The sequence below is a fragment of the Quercus robur genome, chromosome 8 (assembly GCF_932294415.1).
Source record: "Quercus robur chromosome 8, dhQueRobu3.1, whole genome shotgun sequence".
NCBI lineage: Eukaryota > Viridiplantae > Streptophyta > Magnoliopsida > Fagales > Fagaceae > Quercus > Quercus robur.
In genome coordinates, this window is record NC_065541.1 from 28,917,881 (window position 1) to 28,936,605 (window position 18,725).

Here is an 18,725-nt window from a genome sequence, read left to right on the forward strand (position 1 = left end):
AAAACAAAGGTACTAATCTACGCAACTTGGCTAATTGATACAATCATGGCATTTTATATAAAAGCATCACTTACCTAGTTTGGATCATTACTGCTTGTCGAAGCCCCACGGGAAAGCGATCATGTTCTACGGTTATACCCTTGTTGATGACACAGTCCACAACTCTGTTTTTGTTGAATCTCCCTCAAGTCAGAACTGGCCTCTGGCTTCCTGGTTCTCGCCGGACCCCATCCATCTCATTCCGTAGCCTAGACTTCACAGGTCGACCTTTGGCCCGCAACAGCTCTAGGTCAGGCACCCACTTTTGACCGTTCACATCCCTCCACAATAACTCTGACTTTGGCACCACAATGCATGTGAATAGGTGTGAATGACATTCTCCAAACTATAATATAGGTCAATATATCTAGTTGCATCTTGCCTTAGGAACTGAAGAACTTTAATTGCATGTGAAAAAAGGATCTTTCGATTTTGCCACTTTCCACAACCACATGTTCTGGTCGATATGTTTATTTCATGACTATGGTGTCCCCCTCCAGAGCTATAGACGTCGTATGAGGTAATTACTTGATATATACCATGCAAATTATTAAATTCCCTTACTTGGTGTCCTCCAAATTTTTCTAAATTTGCACGATAGATTGACATGACATATTTACTTCACACCTTGCCCTCGGAAAGATCATGAGTAATTTCTTTGCGTCGATCATGGAAATACGCGACAAGTTTGCTCTAAGTGAACTCAACCATTGCAGCAATGGGCAGGCCACGGGCACCTTTGAGTACTCCATTGAAGCACTCTGAGATATTGGTTGTCACAGCCCCATAACGGTATCCACCATCATGTATCTAGGTCCACATGTTTAGATCTTCTTTCATTAGATATGTGTATGGCATATACGGGTCGGGTTCACTTTTCTACCACTTGATTGTCAATTTCTTCCTAAGGGCCTGAATCTCGACTTCCTTGATAGATTGCATGTACAACTCAAATTTAGCTTCCTGAGTAGCATACCCCACTTTTAAGGCCAATGACTTTAAAGTGTCGTCCTGAAAATGCGTGTTGAAGTTGTTAGCAACATGTCAAAGGCAATATCTGTGAAATATTTGTACTCGTCCATCATCATCTCTGGGCCAGTTTGCAATTGCGTTTTGAATACCTTTATGTTGGTCAAAAATTACTCAGATGTCCTTATCTGCTATCACATCCCCCAATGAAATCCTGAGACATTCTAAAAACCACCCCCAACTAGGCCCTGACTCTTTGTTCACAATGGCAAAGGCTTGAGAAAAACCTTACTGTTGCCATCGGTGGCCATTGCAATCAACAACACCCTTTGATATTTACCACACAAATGGGTCATATCAATACTTATCACTGGCTTATAATGTCTGAATCCATCAATGCATGAACCGAAAGCCCAAAAGATATAGCGCAATAAAGTATCATTGAACTCACTCCTGGGTATGGTGTAATAGAAGTACCGGGTGCTCGAATCTTGATCTAAGTATGCCAACAACAACTTTCTCAACTTTTGGTAAGACTCTTCCCAATCCCCGAATATCTTTGCAATAGCCTTTTTTTTTTTTTGCATCTCATATCTTTTAGTAAGAAAGCTTATGATCATAATACTTCGCTTTAATGATGTCTCTGAGGTGATGAATTGTTGGCGTGTGATTTTCTTGCAATGTTGGAACAAATTCTACTGCAAGAAAATTAGTATCCATCATTCTACCATCTTTTGTCATGGCAAGGGGTATACAACTGTGAGACCCACATAAGATGTGACCATCCATAGTCCATTAAGTTTAGGCTTCACAACTGCCCCAACGTACCATTTGCAAGATACATCCATGCATTTCACAGATAGTTTACTTTTGGTCAACCTACTAGTCATAAAGTTTCTTTTATGCTTTGCGGTGTAAATTGTTAATGCATGCTTCACCCCCTCTTTATTCGCAAAAATCAACCCTGTACTAAAATTCATCTCCACATTCTAAAAAGAAGCAAATGCTTGCTAAAGAACTTTATAAGGATTGGAAGTAATTTCATGGTCATCAACACTCCTGTCAAAGTCACCTCGCTCAATCCTCTCTTCGTACTCATTTTTATCGTCAAGATCTTCACCATTAATGGCAACATGATCAACACAGTCTTCGTCTTTGTCTTCAACTACTGAAAGTGTAGAGGGTTAACCTTGATATGCACAAAATTAATCTTTATATCTATTGCCAGTTTCGCTCTTAATTGTTGTTGGTGTCTCAAGAAAAGGGGGTGTATAGCCTCCCAATGTGGTGCATCGATCATCTGGGACTGCAAACTGTAGAGATGTAGTTGTTTGTAGAATTTCCTCTATGCCAACTTCCGCACGCGGCTCCAAAGAGTGACGTACAACTTAAAATTTGCTACTTGGGACATGTTTTGCATCCTGTTAAATATGATCCTCACATGTTTGTCTTCTGTTATCGTCATATATTTGTAATTAATGTGTTGATTGAGGACTTCATGCGGAGAATGAAAAGTAATATGTATGTCATGCAAAGCAAGGTTCACTTGCAACTCTTTCATAATTTTTATCTTTAAATCATTCAGGGTCTTTAGCTTATGATGTAACATCATATAATAGCACTAGATACCTAGACCTTGAAATGGGAATTCATTAAAAGGGTTGGCATTAGAAAGGGCTCCACCGTAGTATATATTTATATAGATCATTGTCAACTTATTGATCATCAAGTGTAATTATGTTAGTGACAAATTTATAACTTTCAATCAACATCAATCACAAAACTTTGAGTATGAAATGCAAATAATACTAACTTCAAACAAATTTGATATAGTCACCTTAGATCACATACAAAAATAGTCATTACCTATTTCATATTCTTTTAAAATTCCAAATCATCCTAGGGGCATGACATTCAAAACCCATTCAAATAAGTTATGATGAACAAAGATATTATACCAACCCACTCATTATCCATTTCATCTCTGTTACAAATCTTACACAAATATATCTTGAAATAATTTATGCTAAAAAGACTACAAATACTATCTTAGGTATCGAACTCATAATTTATTTCATACCCATGATAAAAACCTAACAATGCTAAATATTCCTAATAATTAATCACAATATTTAGTACTAAATATTCCCAATAATTAATCACAATATTAATTTTTTTTAAAACCTAGCAAATAATTAATCACAATATTTACACTAACAAAAAAAATAAACAAATATTCACAATATGTTGTAATAACATAATTAATCACAATATACTAAATATTCCCAATAATTAATCACAATATTATTTTTTTTTTCAAAACCTAGCAAATAAATTAATCACAATATTTACACTAACAAAAAAAAAAAAAAAAAATTCCCAATATGTTGTAACACATTAATCGAATTATCCTTAGTACTAAATATTCCCAATAATTAATCACAATATTAAATTTTTTTAAAAAAAACCTAGCAAATAATCACAATATTTACACTAACAAAAAAAAAAAAAAAATATTCCCAATATATAACATAACACAATAAATAAATAACATAACTCAAGTACAAATTTATATAAAACATTACCTGTGAGAGAGTGTTGTGAGAGTGGATTAACTTTTGTTGAGAATATTATTGTGTGAGAGAGTGCAGGGAGAGCTGTGAAGGAGTGTAAGGGAGTGTGAGGAGAGCTGAGGTCTGAGTGTATGAGTTCTGAGTGAGAGGGACGGGTAAGGGGGGAAAAAGGCCCTGCTAGGACCCTCATGCTACACGTGGGGGGCTGGGCACCATTCATGGAAATCGAGTTCTTTAGACTCGGTTGGATTTTTTTTCAAAATAACACTGAATCCCAAACAATTTCGTTAGTTAGCAAGTTTTCAAAACAATTTAGCAAACTAACATCTCGAGTGGCAGGGAGTCGATTTAGCACAACTAAATTGAGTGTGAGGAACTCAAGTTCCATGGAACTTGAGTCTTCAAGACTCGATTTCCCTGAAATATCCACCAGAACGTCATCAAACCAAAGACCCAACATATCATCATCATCACACCCAAAGACCTAGAGAAGAAAATGAAGGAATTAGAAGAAAACCTTCGCCTAGAGCTTCGTCGTCGTCGCTACCTAGGTTCAGTCTAAGGCGAACGTTTTCTTCGTGTTTACTCTAGTTAGTTTTTCTTTTTCGTTTAGTCTGGGTTTCTTCCTTCTAGGCTTGGGTTTCTTTTGGGTTTCTTCTTCGTTTGGTTTCTTTATGGAAATTGAGTTTATAATGCTTGAGTTCCACACATAGAACTCGAGTCAGTAATGCTCGATTTAGCGCAACAAAATCGAGTTCCTCGCACTTGAGATCTTAGTTTGCTAAATAGTTTTGAAAATGTGCTAACTAACAAAATTGTTTGAGTTTTAGTGCTATTTTGAAAAAATCCCGACTTGGTTTCCATTAAAAAAAATTGAGTCTAAAGGACTCGAGTTTAGTATGCATGTGGCCAAAAAGCAAACTCAAGTACTTTAGACTAGATTTTAGTAAACCAAAAATTGAGTCTATAGGACTCGATTTGCATGCCTACGTGGACGGTTTGTCCATTTTAGCTGCTGCTGCTGCGATGGGAAAATTGAGTAAGTTACTCTTGATTTATAACTCTAGAATCGAGTATATTGGTCTTGTGTTGTTAGATACCAAAATAATTTCAAAAGTGTGCTAATTAACAAAATAGTTTGGCTTTTAGTAGTGTTATTTTCCAAAAAAACCCGTAAGGTCATAAGTAACAGCTCTGCTTCACCGCCAGTAAGGGTAAACGCATAAGTAACAGCTCTACTAGCTACCTGTGGCAACCGGCGAAGGCAAACGCCGCCGAAGTGTGCTTCCATAAAAAAGTCGGCAATGGCTTCTTCTTCTTCTTCCCAGTACCAAATTAAAATCATGGCGGAGTATGCCAAGTCGGATCGGTCGTCTTGCAAGAAGTGCGCGAAACAGATCGCCAAGAAGTCTCTCAGAGTGGGAATGGTGAGCCGAGACGCGCGAGGCTTCGACATCACCAAATGGCACCATTTGGAATGTTTCCCACTTGGCTCAGCCCAACCCTCACCCTCTCCTTCGCTCCACTCCATTAAGGGCTTCGATTCACTGCAGACTAGTGATCAGGAAGCACTCAAGAAACTGTTGGTAAGTCTGTAGAAGATGGAAAGGTGTAATAAATAAATAAATATAAATGTTCATCACCATTCTACTTAATACCAATTTTTTTTTCATTAACAGGTTCGCAAAAGAGACGAGGATGAAGTGGTAGAATTGGGGAATTCGAAAAAAGCCAAGGTAGCCAAATCTGTTTCATTCTCTCAACTGGTTTTATGATAATAATATAATTTACTAATTAATAGGTTCTTTAAGAAATTGAGCGTTTCAGGATTGTGCAGCAATCCTATCAAGTATTGATTGCTGGTATGGGACAAGGGTAAAGATACAAAAATCTTTTTATTTTTTTAACTTGACGTCTATTAGTTGAACCAATGAACTTTAAACAACTATTCTAGTGTGTAGTTTTCATAATTATTGAAGTAATTTAGGTTCCGAACATTAGAATATGCCCGAGCCTGATGATCCTAGAATAAATTTGTTTTGATATTTCTCGACATTATTTTGTTTCATAAGAATATAATCATGCTATCAATGTGTATTCAAGTTGAAAGTGTGGATTGAAATGAGTTCACCAGTGCATTTATCTGTCTTGTTGGAACCCATGCACAACAATGCATTATATATACATCTCATGAGTACATCAATAACAATTTTTACATGGATCTCGATGGTCTATGGAATAAGTTCAGTGCACCATTTACAATTCTGGTGGGTGTGGGTATGATTCTACCCATGAAAGCTGTCGCTTGCTGGGTCATACATATTGCACTTAATTCCTGGTGAATGTGACCACATGCAAAAAGCATTTAATCACATAGGTTGTTGCTGTAACTTTTGGTGGATTATTGACAATTATGGATCATTTCTTTTAGTACAGTTCATCTTGTACACTGTTTCTCTACCTTCTTTAATTACCTTTTAATTGTTCGGTTGTAACTGAGTTTGTTGATCTTTACTTTTCACTCAATTGCTTGTAGTTATCAACATCTCATGGGGAACCCAACCTAGAAATAGCCTTCTCACTTTCTGACATCAAGGAGAAGTACAAAGTATGATTCATTCCCATTGTTGCTTTTTCTCTGTCTAACAATTCAATGATTTTTGCACATTTATTGTTGGTCATAGTATATATTGATTGTAATGCTGATCTATATTTGAAAATTATGTAGCATCATACTAATCACCTTTTTCTTGCATACTTTTGTTGCGTTCTACCAAGTTTTCTTGTGTTGAAAATTTTTCTTGATTCAGGATGCTACACTTCCACCTAAATGGAATGCGTTCAAGACAATAATATTTCTTGAACAGGTGAGAATATAGTATTGTATGTGTTTTTTTAGGTTGCTTGTTTGGTCTTGGATACAGAATATGCAGTATAATATTATTATTAAATATATTTTTTATTTATGATTAAAAATCTGCACTAAGTTACTCCAATCTGCTGTTTTCTCATTAGAGGAAACTTTTCTACAATGAATAAATATGACGCCAAAATTGTATTTTTTACTTTTCAAAATTCTATTGGACATATTCAGCCTAAACCCTAAAGATTGCCCAAACAACACTGGTTCCTGCATTTTTTACTGTTTACTGACATGTATTTATTTTACAGCTGTTATTGGCAATTTGATTGCTTATCAAGAGGAAAAAATTACTTTGTTACACATACAAGTTTTAAGTTGCACTTGTGAACTTGTGCCCACTAATATATTTGGTCTAAATGTCATCAAATAACAATGCTCAGCATAAAAAGCTTTAAGTTTTTATTCTTCACATTCCTAGGTCGTCCACTCTCTCCACGGTTTCTCCGATGGATTTCCTAGATACTCTACTTTTTGTGCCATTAATTATACGGCTGGTTTCGTTGTATTTTATTTTCTAGTCATGTTTTGCTTTGCTGCTTTTCTTTGATTTGTACACTCCCTGTTACACTTTTTTGTTTTTTAATAAATTACAATTACCTATAAAAAAAGTTTTTTTTCTTCACAAGGTCTATATGATTCACTTTTTGCAGGATGATGGTCTTCTCAATTCAAATAAAATTGCAGCATTTGATTTTGATGGATGCCTGGTAAAAACATCTGTAAAGAGGTATGGCTTTATCTTATGTTCGAGCAATTTAAATTTTTTATAAAAATCATTTATTATATTTTTTTATAAATATATTTCCGAGTTATTACTTATTAAAAAAATATTTCTTTTACACTTAAAGTTCCGTTTGTTTTGATGGAAAACCTTATGTAAAGATAGTTTTCCGTGTATTTTCGGTATTTGGTAACATAAAAAAAATAGGTCAATGGAAAAATCTATTAAAAATAAGGCTTATTTTTAGAGGTTTTTTCCGCTAAAATTTTTTTTTTTGGGGAAAACAATTTCTCTCTCTCTCTCTCTCTCTTTGTCTTCGTTTGTAAGGCCTCTTTAGATGGTATCTAATGAGGTTTCCAATCCAATTATCATTGTGTTCCATTTTCACAAAGCTCTTCAATACCTTGTGTAGTAACAGGTTCAACATCTAAATCAACAAGGTTATTAGGTCAGTCTGGATGGTTTCTACAACTACCGAGGAAGTGACATCCCATAGGGCTATTGTGTTAAAAAACTATTTCAACCTCATGGTGCTACGTTAGATGTAGGACAACAATGGTTTTTTTTTTTTTTGCCTACTTGGATTACCGTTGGCTACCAGACATATAATTATAAAAAATTATACAAAATTTTTATAATTTTTTGTAATGTTTATGTGCTATATATATATTGCTAATTTGAGAGTTACAATAGAAAGAGGATTGAATTATGGATGTCTTCGTTAGAAACACTAGGAGGTGTCAATCAATTGAACTACAACACTCTTGGTTATGTACTATTTTATTTTGATTATGTAATTATTTTACACAATATACATGTTATACATGTTTTGAATTATGCAAGAAATGTTAGTGATTTTTTGTGCATACTAAATGCCAAAAAACGTTTTTAGCTCATTTTTAGGGTCAATACCAAACACAGAAAAATGAGATGACTTTTTAGAAAATGACCAATTTTCTAGAAAACGTTTATGACGAAACAAATGGAGCAATACAAGGTATTGGCAAATAGATTTATAGTATAAAAGAAATTTCTAAAAACAAGTTACATGGACATGTATTGGATTACAACTCTACGTAGGATTCATTTAACTTATTGGCAATAACTACATGTATTCTATTTTTCCATTCAGCCTGTTAACATGATTATGACGTTTGGTCAAATGATAGGCATTAGGCAGCAATGTTGGTGAAAGCTTACTTAAAGGTGCAAAGCACATAGCTCCATAGCCACAGTGCTTTAGACAGTTAAAACGAGCAAAGAACTACACTTTTTATTTTTCATAAGTAATAAGATTTATTGATGTCAAAAAAGGGACACCCTAGTACACATGGAGTATACAGGGGTTAACAAATCAAGTACTGAAATTACATAAATCAAGAAAATCAAGAAAAGAAGTAAAGGGTTGGTTTTGCAAAGCCAACAATTAATCCAATAAGGTTCTAAAGAAAGATAACTTAAGGTCTGGCAAAGATCTCTCATTATCCTCAAATCACCTGCTATTCATTTCCTTCTAAAGACATCACATTAAACAATGGGGAACAATTATCCATATATGTCCATTTCGTTGGCGACCAAACTGACCTTGCCAGCTAGCTAGGAGCCCAACAACTGACTTAGGCATAACCTAACTTACTCCAAATAATCCCAAAACCATAGACCGCAGATTTATAGCAACCAGACAATGAAGGAAAAAGGTGGTCAACTGATTCACCGTTATACTTGCACATATAACACCAGTCCAAAATCCAAACCTTCTTTTTTCTTAAATTGTCAATCGTCAAACATTTCCCCAAAGCAACAATCCAGAAAAAGAAGGCCACTCTAGAAGGGATCTTCTACTTCCATATGCTTTTCCAAGGGAAAAATAAATCATTATTGCCAACTAAAAGAGAGTAATAAGCACTAACCAAAACCCCTTGTTTCTATCTAGTTTCCAACACATTTTATCCTCCCCAATCCCCCTTATAGAAGACCCATATATGGTAACTATGAAGCTCAAGTAAGCCTCCACTTCCCAATTGTTGGCATCCCTAAAAAACTTACATTCCAAAAGCTTTTTGTGAAGCTGAAATGATCTTGCCCATGACCGTGCATAGTCAAGTAGCCAAAACTTTAGCAATAATTTTATAAACACCCCCCAACAAGATTGATAGGGTGAAAATCCTTGACTTCTATTGTTGTAGTTTTTGTTTTTGTTTTTGTTTTTGGGATGAGAGTAATGAAGGTAGCATTTTTGAGAGAATCTCCTAACAAGATTGGAAAAATGCCATAGGAAAACCAACAGGTTTAGGTGATTTGTTACCATTAAAATCCTTAATGACTTCAAAAGTCTTTGTCTTGTCAAAAGGTCTCTCTAACCAGTTTGCTTTTTCTCCAAATATCGTTGGAAATTCCAACACATCTAGAAATGGCCAATCATCTTGCTGGTCAAAGTATAAATTCATAAAGAATTGAGTAATACAATTAGCAATCATATCCTAATTGGAAGAAATACTCCCATTAACCATAAGATTCTCAATATTGGTATTTCTTCTTTTTGAATTGGCCATCCTGTGAAAAAATATTGTATTGGAATCCCCCTCCTTCAAGCGCAGCACCTTAGACTTTTGCCTCCAATTAATCTCTTCTAATAAAGTGATCTTCTCAATTTCAATATGTAGATTTACTTGTTCTAATATTTCCTCAGTTGTTAGAGGGTGAGTCTCCCCTTTAACATCTAAAGCATTCAAATTTCTCCATAGTTGTTGCTTCTTAACAGTGAAATTGCCAAACCCCATTTCATTCCACTTTTTTAAATCCAATTTCAAAGCCGCTAACTTTTTAGCCAAAACATAGCTAGGAGTTCCTTGAAACAAATAAGATGCCCACCAAACCTGCACTTTGTCTACAAACTTCTCTGTCCACAACCACATATTTTCAATATTAAAAGGAGTTCTCCCTCTCTGTTGACTCCCACCCTCCAGCAAAATTGGAAAGTGATCCAATAAGACTCTAGGCATCCTTTTTTGGGAAAAGTGAGTGAAATAATCTGCCAACAACGGAGAGAAGAGAAACCGATCTATTCTAGATGTAGAGGAAGAATTAGACCATGTGTAAGTGCCCCCTTCCAAAGGAATATCCATCAGCCCATGAAGAGAGATAAAGTTAGAAAAGTCATACATAGCATGAGTATAACTTACAACCCCTAACCTCTCTAATGGAAAACGGATTATATTAAAATTGCCTCTCAGTTAGCATGGCACATTCCACCAATTGATAAGACCTACCAATTCTTCCCACACAATTCAATGCTTCCTGTTCAAATTTGGACCGTAGACACACCCATTCAAACTGATTGCCAACATTTTTAAATTTGCAAGAGACTGAAAATGTCCCACTGCATCCTCCACTTTTTCCACAATCCTACGATCCCACATAAGAAAAAAATACCCCTAGAAGCACCTTCAGAAACTAGATACAACCAATCTATATAAGGAAAACTCCAAATACTTCGATTGATACCTCTTGTAATCCACTCCAATTTAGTCTCCTGCAAACAAACAATATCAGCCCCAAGAACGCAATAAATTACATATCTGGAGTCACTTTTCCAACTCAGGATAATAGCTTCAAATTCATTGGGAAACAAGCTAAGCCCTATCCCTACTAGTACCACTACGCCTTGCTGATGTAGTGCCATAATTAATAGAGCTGAATTGACCCCTCATCTCCCTTAGTCTTTTCACTCCCGAACTCTTCAAATTTCTTGCATTATTTTCCTTAGCAGCCCTTTGAAGTAACTCAGCTTCAACAGCCAACTAAAAATTGGTTGCTTACTCTTCCAAACCGTTTAGAGATGTTCCTAGGAAATCATCAAACTCATTGAATCTACTTTGAAACCAATTTGAGTAAAGTTCTTTCTCCATAGACTTCTCCACACCCGCTTCTACTTGTCCTTCACAATAATCATCATGGCACCCAGTGGTTCAATAGATAGAGGCAACAAGCGACTCTTATTTGTTTGATAGCATCCTCTGAATAGGTATCTGAGACCCAATTCTCCACTACAACTTCATCCCCTTCAACCTGAACATTTGACATCTCCATATAGTCTGAAGACTTCAATGGAACCACCACCAACTAGTTTTGCTCAACTGAACCAATTATGGCATCACCTGACGGCAGAGAGATCTGAATCAGAATTGCCACCCTTCTCCCATTACATAATTCAAGAACCCATTGCTTAGAATTACCCCATTTCTTGCTGACATTGCCAGAATGCTCTTGAAGGATCAAACGAAGGTCGTGTTGCAAGGCCTCATCACAATTGGGTGTGGGTATTGACCCCTTCAGAGTCTCCATAGACTCATCGAAGCTGAGAAACTCAGCTGCGGCACCATCGGAGAGCAGTTGACCACTATGGTTAGTATTGTAGTGCTTGTTGTTTTGAATTGTAACTGAATCGGCCTAGCCACCACTGCATCGGAACTCAAAGACACCGGGGGACCCATCTCGGTGCTTGTTGAGACCCATCTTGCTACATCGGTACTTGTAGACACCAGACTCCCCATCTTGGTGCTTGTTGAGACCCATATTCTGCATCTGAACTCGAAGACACCAAAGGACCCAACTCGGTGCTTGCCGAGACACATAACTTAGAGCTCGACTTCTGAGGGAGAGATTGATGACGAATGGAAACATGGTTATGGGTGCACAAGAAGTGTTACAAGGCTGGTACCGTTTGGGCCTCCATGCCGAAATGGGTTTGGGGTTGGGCTTATAAGGATATGCATTGGTGGGCTTAAACTGGGGAGCCATGGGTTTCAAAAGAGTTGGGCCCACTTGATGGACTCTGGACCATTTGACCTTCCACTTACCATCCAGATCACGTTCCATCTTAAAAGAGACATCCAAAATCAATCCTTCTTCCGTGCCATTAGAAACAATGCCATATATAATCGACAAAATTTTCGCCCCAATATTTGCTTTTTCCTTCCTAGCATTCCTCTCATGAAAATCCTGGTTTTGACTACTCAAGATATTTTTCAAATTTTGAAAGTTTGGAATTAATTGCTTTCTTTTATTACCTCCACCATCTTCCCTCCGACAGCCCTCTACCACTGCTAACATGTGAGTTTTGGTATCTCTTTGTCGGCACTGCTCCACTATTGTTGGTTTCAAGACAGACTGGGATGGCAGTTTGATTGCAAGAGTCTCAGCAGCGATAGCCTTCCGTAGATGAAATCCAAACCCTCTCCAACCACTACCCAATTTTCCTTCCGGCACCACTATGAAACCTTTCTAGCAGCCATGAATAAGTTCTGAGATCATAAAAAAACTACCATATGCATTGGAGCCCAATTGCAGGATAAAAACTTTATCTCCATCCCTAAAGGTACATGGAACCTCCCATGACAACAGGAAAAACAAAAATTTCTGACTAATCCGAGGTAGCCAGGCCTCCTCTCATGGGGAAACTCCTACTAAGAGAAGATGCTCCCAAACAGTACCAAACAGTATGAGGACCTCAGATGTCTTGCACTTTTCTAATAAGTGCAAGTGTTCTTTTTAGTGCTTTTTATTTTTTGTGTAAAAAAAATATGTATTATTGAATTTAACTATTGGATCTCCCTTGATTGTTATAAAAATACCAAATATTGTGGTGTGATACACTCTATACATAAGCGAATCTCTCATTACTTCTCAACTCAATTAATTTTAGAAGAAGAGAGAAATAAATCAAACAAACCGCATAGCACTAGTAATAGCCAAATCTCAATATTTTATCAGGAAGATGACAAGGGTTACAAACGTTGTGATGACAATGATGACAGTCCTTTGCTTTGTTCTTTACATCTAGGTCTAGGGGCTTTTGCGCTTAACTGCGCATCACACTTTCACAAACACTGCTAGGCAGTTTTAGCCACAGATCAAGGCCCCAGGCATTTGTAAGGTTTATGGCTTTGCCAATGGGATCAGGTTTGTATCTCTATTGTGGTGTGTGTGGGTTGGGGGCTGGGGTGGGAGGAGGTTCTTATGCTTCTTTGTTCGAGAACTAAATACCCTACTCACTTTACATGTTGTCACTGACATTACCATCAACAGAAATATTAGCTTCATAGCACTTTGTTAATATAAAATCTTCCCATTTTTATTTTGTCTGGATGGTTCTTTCTTGTTTTGACCATTATATTTTTCTATATGTGATAAGAATGCTTTTACCTTCTTCTAAGAGCATTCACATCAAAGCTCTCAAAAAATTTAGCATTTAGCAACTAACTCAAAAAGCCATTTTATCCATTTTAACAACTCACTTTGCAATACACCCAACATCAAATGTTCTATTTCTACATTCATCTCATTAAAATAATATAAACATATTATTAAAATAAAATAAAACATCCCCACAAAAATTCATAGCAACCAGCCAACAGCCCCCAGCCCTGTTCACCACCACCAGCACCGCCGTGGCAGCCACAACCCACCACAAAAAAACTCAAAACAAAACCACCGCCACAAACACAACAACCTAGAAAAACCCAAAACAACCCACCAAGACCACCACCAGCTGAAAAAAAAACTCATAAAACTTCAACTACCAACACAACACCACCATTACCACCGTGACCCAAAATCAACCACAGCCACCAGCCATTGCACAACCACAGCCACCAACCATTGCACAATCCAGAAAAACCCATCAAACGGATACCCACCACAAACCGTACCCACCCACCATCAACAATGGCAAAAAATTGTTGTCCACCTCAATAAGCCATGACCTCATTCTCTCACTCGTCTTGCATCTCCAATCCCTTGAATCTGACTCTGGATAATTATCCAATTCGGCGTCATTTTCCTCTGAATAATTCTCCTATCCCTTCATCTTCTCTGCTATCTCCTTCAGGTCTTGCCGATTCGTCGATTTTGATACCCAATTGGATCGGACTGTTTCGCTATGGACCCCGATTCGCTTTCTTCTGCTTCGACACCAACAGCTGCAGAAGAAGAAGAAGAAGAGCCCTTAGCTTTAAGAGCGGTGAATCTGGCAGATAGATCGGAGTTGTTGTCGTTGGTTGATTTGTGCAATTGAGATTGAGATTGAGGAACAACGGATGAGGAGGAATGTCGAGATTTTTTGAGTGCTTGGAAGCAACGGTCAAGATCAGAGTCTATGTAGTTGGGAGAGACTCGGGACATGTGAGAATCGAGAGGGAGAAGATGAGAATGAGAGAGAGAAGCAAACTGCAATAGACAGAGGAAAGGGAAAGAGGGGCATGTGTGAGGAGAAAATAAAACTGTATTATTTTATTATAACATTCAGCTATAGTGAGCTGCTAGAGATGGCAACTCACTGTAGCTGAGTGTCAAAAATTATAGCATTTGACATGTTTGATGTAGTGTGTTTTTTGTGTGTTGGTTGTTATTAATAGCATTTTTAGTATTTTAGCATTCTTGATGTGAATGCTTTAAGAGTATTACATTGGGAATGCTGTTCCTAAAACAAGTGCTTGAGCAAAATATTAAATCTTGCTTGATGTAATCCTGTAATCCCTCACACAAACATCCCAAATCACTATTCAATTTACTAAGGTTTTTTTTTTTTTTTTGGGGGGGGGGGGGGGTGTTCCTATGAATATAATTTGCTTGACAAGTTTGTTCATTTCCTAAGAGTGATTTTTTGCCATCTGGAGCTCTTACTATACATAATGATCTGTTTATTTTTATTTGTCAAGTTTTAACTTCATTTTGTGACTGGTGGTAAGCAATGTTATTTATACCCGGTGGATTCCTGCTCTATAGTGCAATTTGGCCAGCTTATTAATTGATCGAGCTGTTTATGTTATTGCTGAGAGAGATTCCAAAACCAAAATTGGCAGTTTATCAGAATTGTTGAATCAGCCATACAATGTTAAACTGTTGGATCTCTAACATTATCTGAATTCTCCATTCATGATTACCTTAGTTTTTTTTTTTTTTTGGATAAGTTATTTGTCTCAGTTTGATTACTTGATTAAAATGAATGCTCTGGGAATTTAACCTGTATTGATTGCTTAGCTAGCTTATACTGTTAATGCTCATGGTCAAAGTCTATGTAAACTATTTCTCTCCTTATTGGTTGTCCTGTTTAATGCCGGAAACATTTTTCATGTGTACAATTCATCTCACTAAGATTATTGGAATAAATTGATTGACAACCTAATATTCTGCTCTACTTTCTTTCAGAGTAGGTGCAGATGCATGGTCCCTTATGTATCCTTCAGTTCCTGATAAACTACAGAGTTTGTACAATGATGGCTTCAAGCTGGTTTGTTTCCCTTTTCATTGAAGGCTAGTTGAAATTTATAATAATTGTGCTGTGGTTCTCACACTTGTTTTACAGTACTTCTTACTTTCTTAATTTGTAAGTGTTACTTTAGCACGGCAGTTTTGGTTCAATAGGTTTTTGTAGCTTTCTATTGTAACCATCATCATCAGGTAATCTTCACCAATGAATCAAATATTGAGCGCTGGAAGAAAAAGAGACAGGTAGCGGTGGACTCAAAAATAGGACGCCTCAACAATTTTATCAAGCGAGTAAATGTCCCGATTCAGGTAGGCTTTGTATGTCATTGTGATGTTATTTACAATCACAAGCCAATTGTAGTGAAATCATCTTTTGGTTAAGTATGTACTTTTTTGGAAATTAGGGTATTTGGTAGATGGATTAAAATAATTTATTTACTTTTGGTTCATAAGCTTTTAATTTTATTAGTAATATATGTTAAGAAGTTGATAACCAACTGTTTTGACAATCACATGCCAATTGTAGTGAAATCATCTTTTTGGTTATGTATGTACTTTTTTGGAAATCAGGGGATTTGGTAGATGGATTAAAATAATTTAGTTATTTTTGGTTCATAAGCTCATAATTTTATTACCAATATATGTTAAGAAGTTGACAATCAAATCCTTTTGACATGAAATCAAGTTTCAAATTATTCTGGTTCTCAAGTTCTTTGGACCTGAATTTCGAATTTTTCACTAAGGCAGTTGGCGTAAGATAGATGCAGGAAATCTTTCTATGTGCTTGCCATGAGTTTAGGATTAGGAGAATTTGTGAGTCTAGGGTTAAAAGTTGTAGGAGAAATGGTTAGGGCTTAAAATTTACTAGAGTTTAATAAGACGGGGAAAAAAAGGCAAGAGCAAACGAGGGTCTAGAATATATATATATATAAATATTTTTAAGAAATGAAAATTTTGTTGATCAAAAAAGGAAGCACCTGTGTATGCCGGCGGGGGTTTACTTGGGGAGCAGTACAATCAATCTTTCAAATTACAGTGCTCAATCTTATCTAGAAAATTAGAACAGGGAAGAGGTTTAAAAGCAACACTCTAATCCAGTAAAATATGAAAAAAAAGAGAGATTTAATCTCAAAAAAAGAATAGACCGTTCACATCTCTCAAAGTATCTCACATTCCATTCCCTCCAAAGACACCACATAATGCAATGCGGTACAATCCTTCAAAAGCTATATTTCAGTGTCTACCAAAGGAAACTTGCCAAGCTTCTAACAAATCAAGGGCCTCTATTGTAGGGCTGAGTATCTAGAAATTTATAGGAAAATTATAGCAATAATACTATTTTTCAAAAAGAAATGGAATATATGGTTTAGGGCTACTATTGTATCACTTGTCCTATCAAATTTATTCAATGAAATAGTAGCTTGCATTGATGTGAAAAGTATCCAGTAAAATATGCAAGTTGAATTGTAATTATCTTTGTGCAGGTTTTTATAGCTTGTGGGTTAGGTGAATCTTCCATCCAGGCGGCAGACCCCTTTCGTAAACCCAAACCAGGGATGTGGCATGTTATGGAGAAGCACTTCAACTCTGGCATTTCCATTGATATGGATCAGTTAACTTTCCATTCCCTCTGTTTCTTTGCTTTGTTTCTATGACAGATTTTCTCAACATTGAGCAAAATTTTCAGTGCTATCTTGTCCATTCTTCTATAGGAATTTACTTGAATACTTAATTTTATAATATTTAATTCTCCAAAAATATCTCTGCATTGTAGATCCTTTTACGTTGGTGATGCAGCTGGGAGAGAGAATGATCACAGTGATTCTGATATTAAATTTGCGGAGGTAAAATTTTGGTTTTATTGGAGCATATTTATTATTTTTATGTGGTAGTCTTGTTTCACCGTTCCACATTAAGTCTTGTGATTCAATAATTTTTCACCTCATCTTGTGTAATTCTTTTTCCAATCGTTTTTACCTGTATTTTTTTTAATAATTGTTGCTTTCCTTTCTCTGTCTGCTGATACTACTTCTCAGTAATGCTTGATTCAGACAAGTGAAACTTTTGCCTCTGGAGCATGATATTTTTTTATAATTTTTTCCTTTCTAAATTTTTTAATAAGGTTTTCAGATGGCAATCTTGCTAGAGTTTCTGAATAGTTCAGAACAGAAAATATCTCTTACAAGTACTCTATGAATGACTTAAATTTGGGATGATATAACTAGGATTGTCCTGGAAACTTTACATTATGAAACTGTCAATTAGCATTTCATAATGCCGACTTATAGTGGTCTAAGATTCTAAGCTGGTCTTGCAGTCTGAGGCTTCATAGCTTCCTCTTTATCTGAAGTTTTGATGCCTTATAGTGGTCTAAGCTGGTCTTGCAGTCTGAGGCTTCTTAGCTTCTCTTTAGCTGAAGTTTTTTGTATTTTATTTTTGAAGTTCAATTAGATGATTAGCCCAACAATAGCCTTTCTTTAATATATAGAATTTTTTGTATATCTGAAAATGCTTTTTAGTATTTGGACATCAGAAAGTCTGGTAAAACCATTACTTTTCCAGTGTGCTGTGGCAGTCTGCATTATATATGAGGTTGTTTGATGCACATAAATATCCTGGGTTAAAAGAAGGTTTATTATTTTCTGCACAAAATTTTCTTTGTGATCGCAGGCCATTGGTTTGAAATTTTTTGTCCCCGAGGAATACTTTGGTGCCTGAGGCGAATTTAGTGGTCATTGGCTTCTCAAGGATTGACATCAGTGTCACTTTGGCAGTTAATATTGCACTGACTAGCTAGTCATCGTTTACTGAAAATTATCCTAATTACTAATTAGTCATGTTTGCATTGGGATCTCTGTGGAAACTTTTGTATAAAGCTGAAAGCTCAAGTAGAACAGAATTTTCCCTTGATTGGGTTTTCTTTTGTATAAAGCTTAAGTAGAATAGTATTTTGACTAAATTTCCTTAATTGGGTCCTCTGTGTGTTTGTGTGTGTGTGTGTTGTTGGGGGGGGGGGGGGGGGGGGTCGTGGTGGTGGTGGTGGTGGTGGTGGTGTTTAGAGCTAATTCTTTGTACCCTGGTTATTGATCAGTTAATCGTTGTTTTGGAGAATTTGGATTAAACTGGAAATTTTTTTCATATATATATATATATATAAATAAAGCAAGGGTTATCTTAAGAAAGGATCCTAAATAATTAGTTGTCACCGACTCACCATGACAACAATTAGCAT

General features: G+C 36.3%; 1 protein-coding gene across 1 annotated transcript; it reads left to right on the forward strand.

The window, feature by feature from the left end:
- Positions 1-4,753: 4,753 nt before the first annotated feature.
- On the forward strand, positions 4,754-18,461 carry LOC126695129 (polynucleotide 3'-phosphatase ZDP). Its single transcript, XM_050391770.1, has 10 exons — positions 4,754-5,167; positions 5,261-5,317; positions 6,118-6,189; positions 6,392-6,448; positions 7,155-7,231; positions 15,434-15,515; positions 15,686-15,802; positions 16,978-17,105; positions 17,268-17,337; positions 18,164-18,461. Exons 1-10 carry the CDS (start codon positions 4,886-4,888, stop codon positions 18,209-18,211), a joined length of 990 nt encoding a protein of 329 aa, XP_050247727.1. The 5' UTR covers positions 4,754-4,885; the 3' UTR covers positions 18,212-18,461.
- The last annotated feature ends 264 nt before the right edge of the window (positions 18,462-18,725 follow it).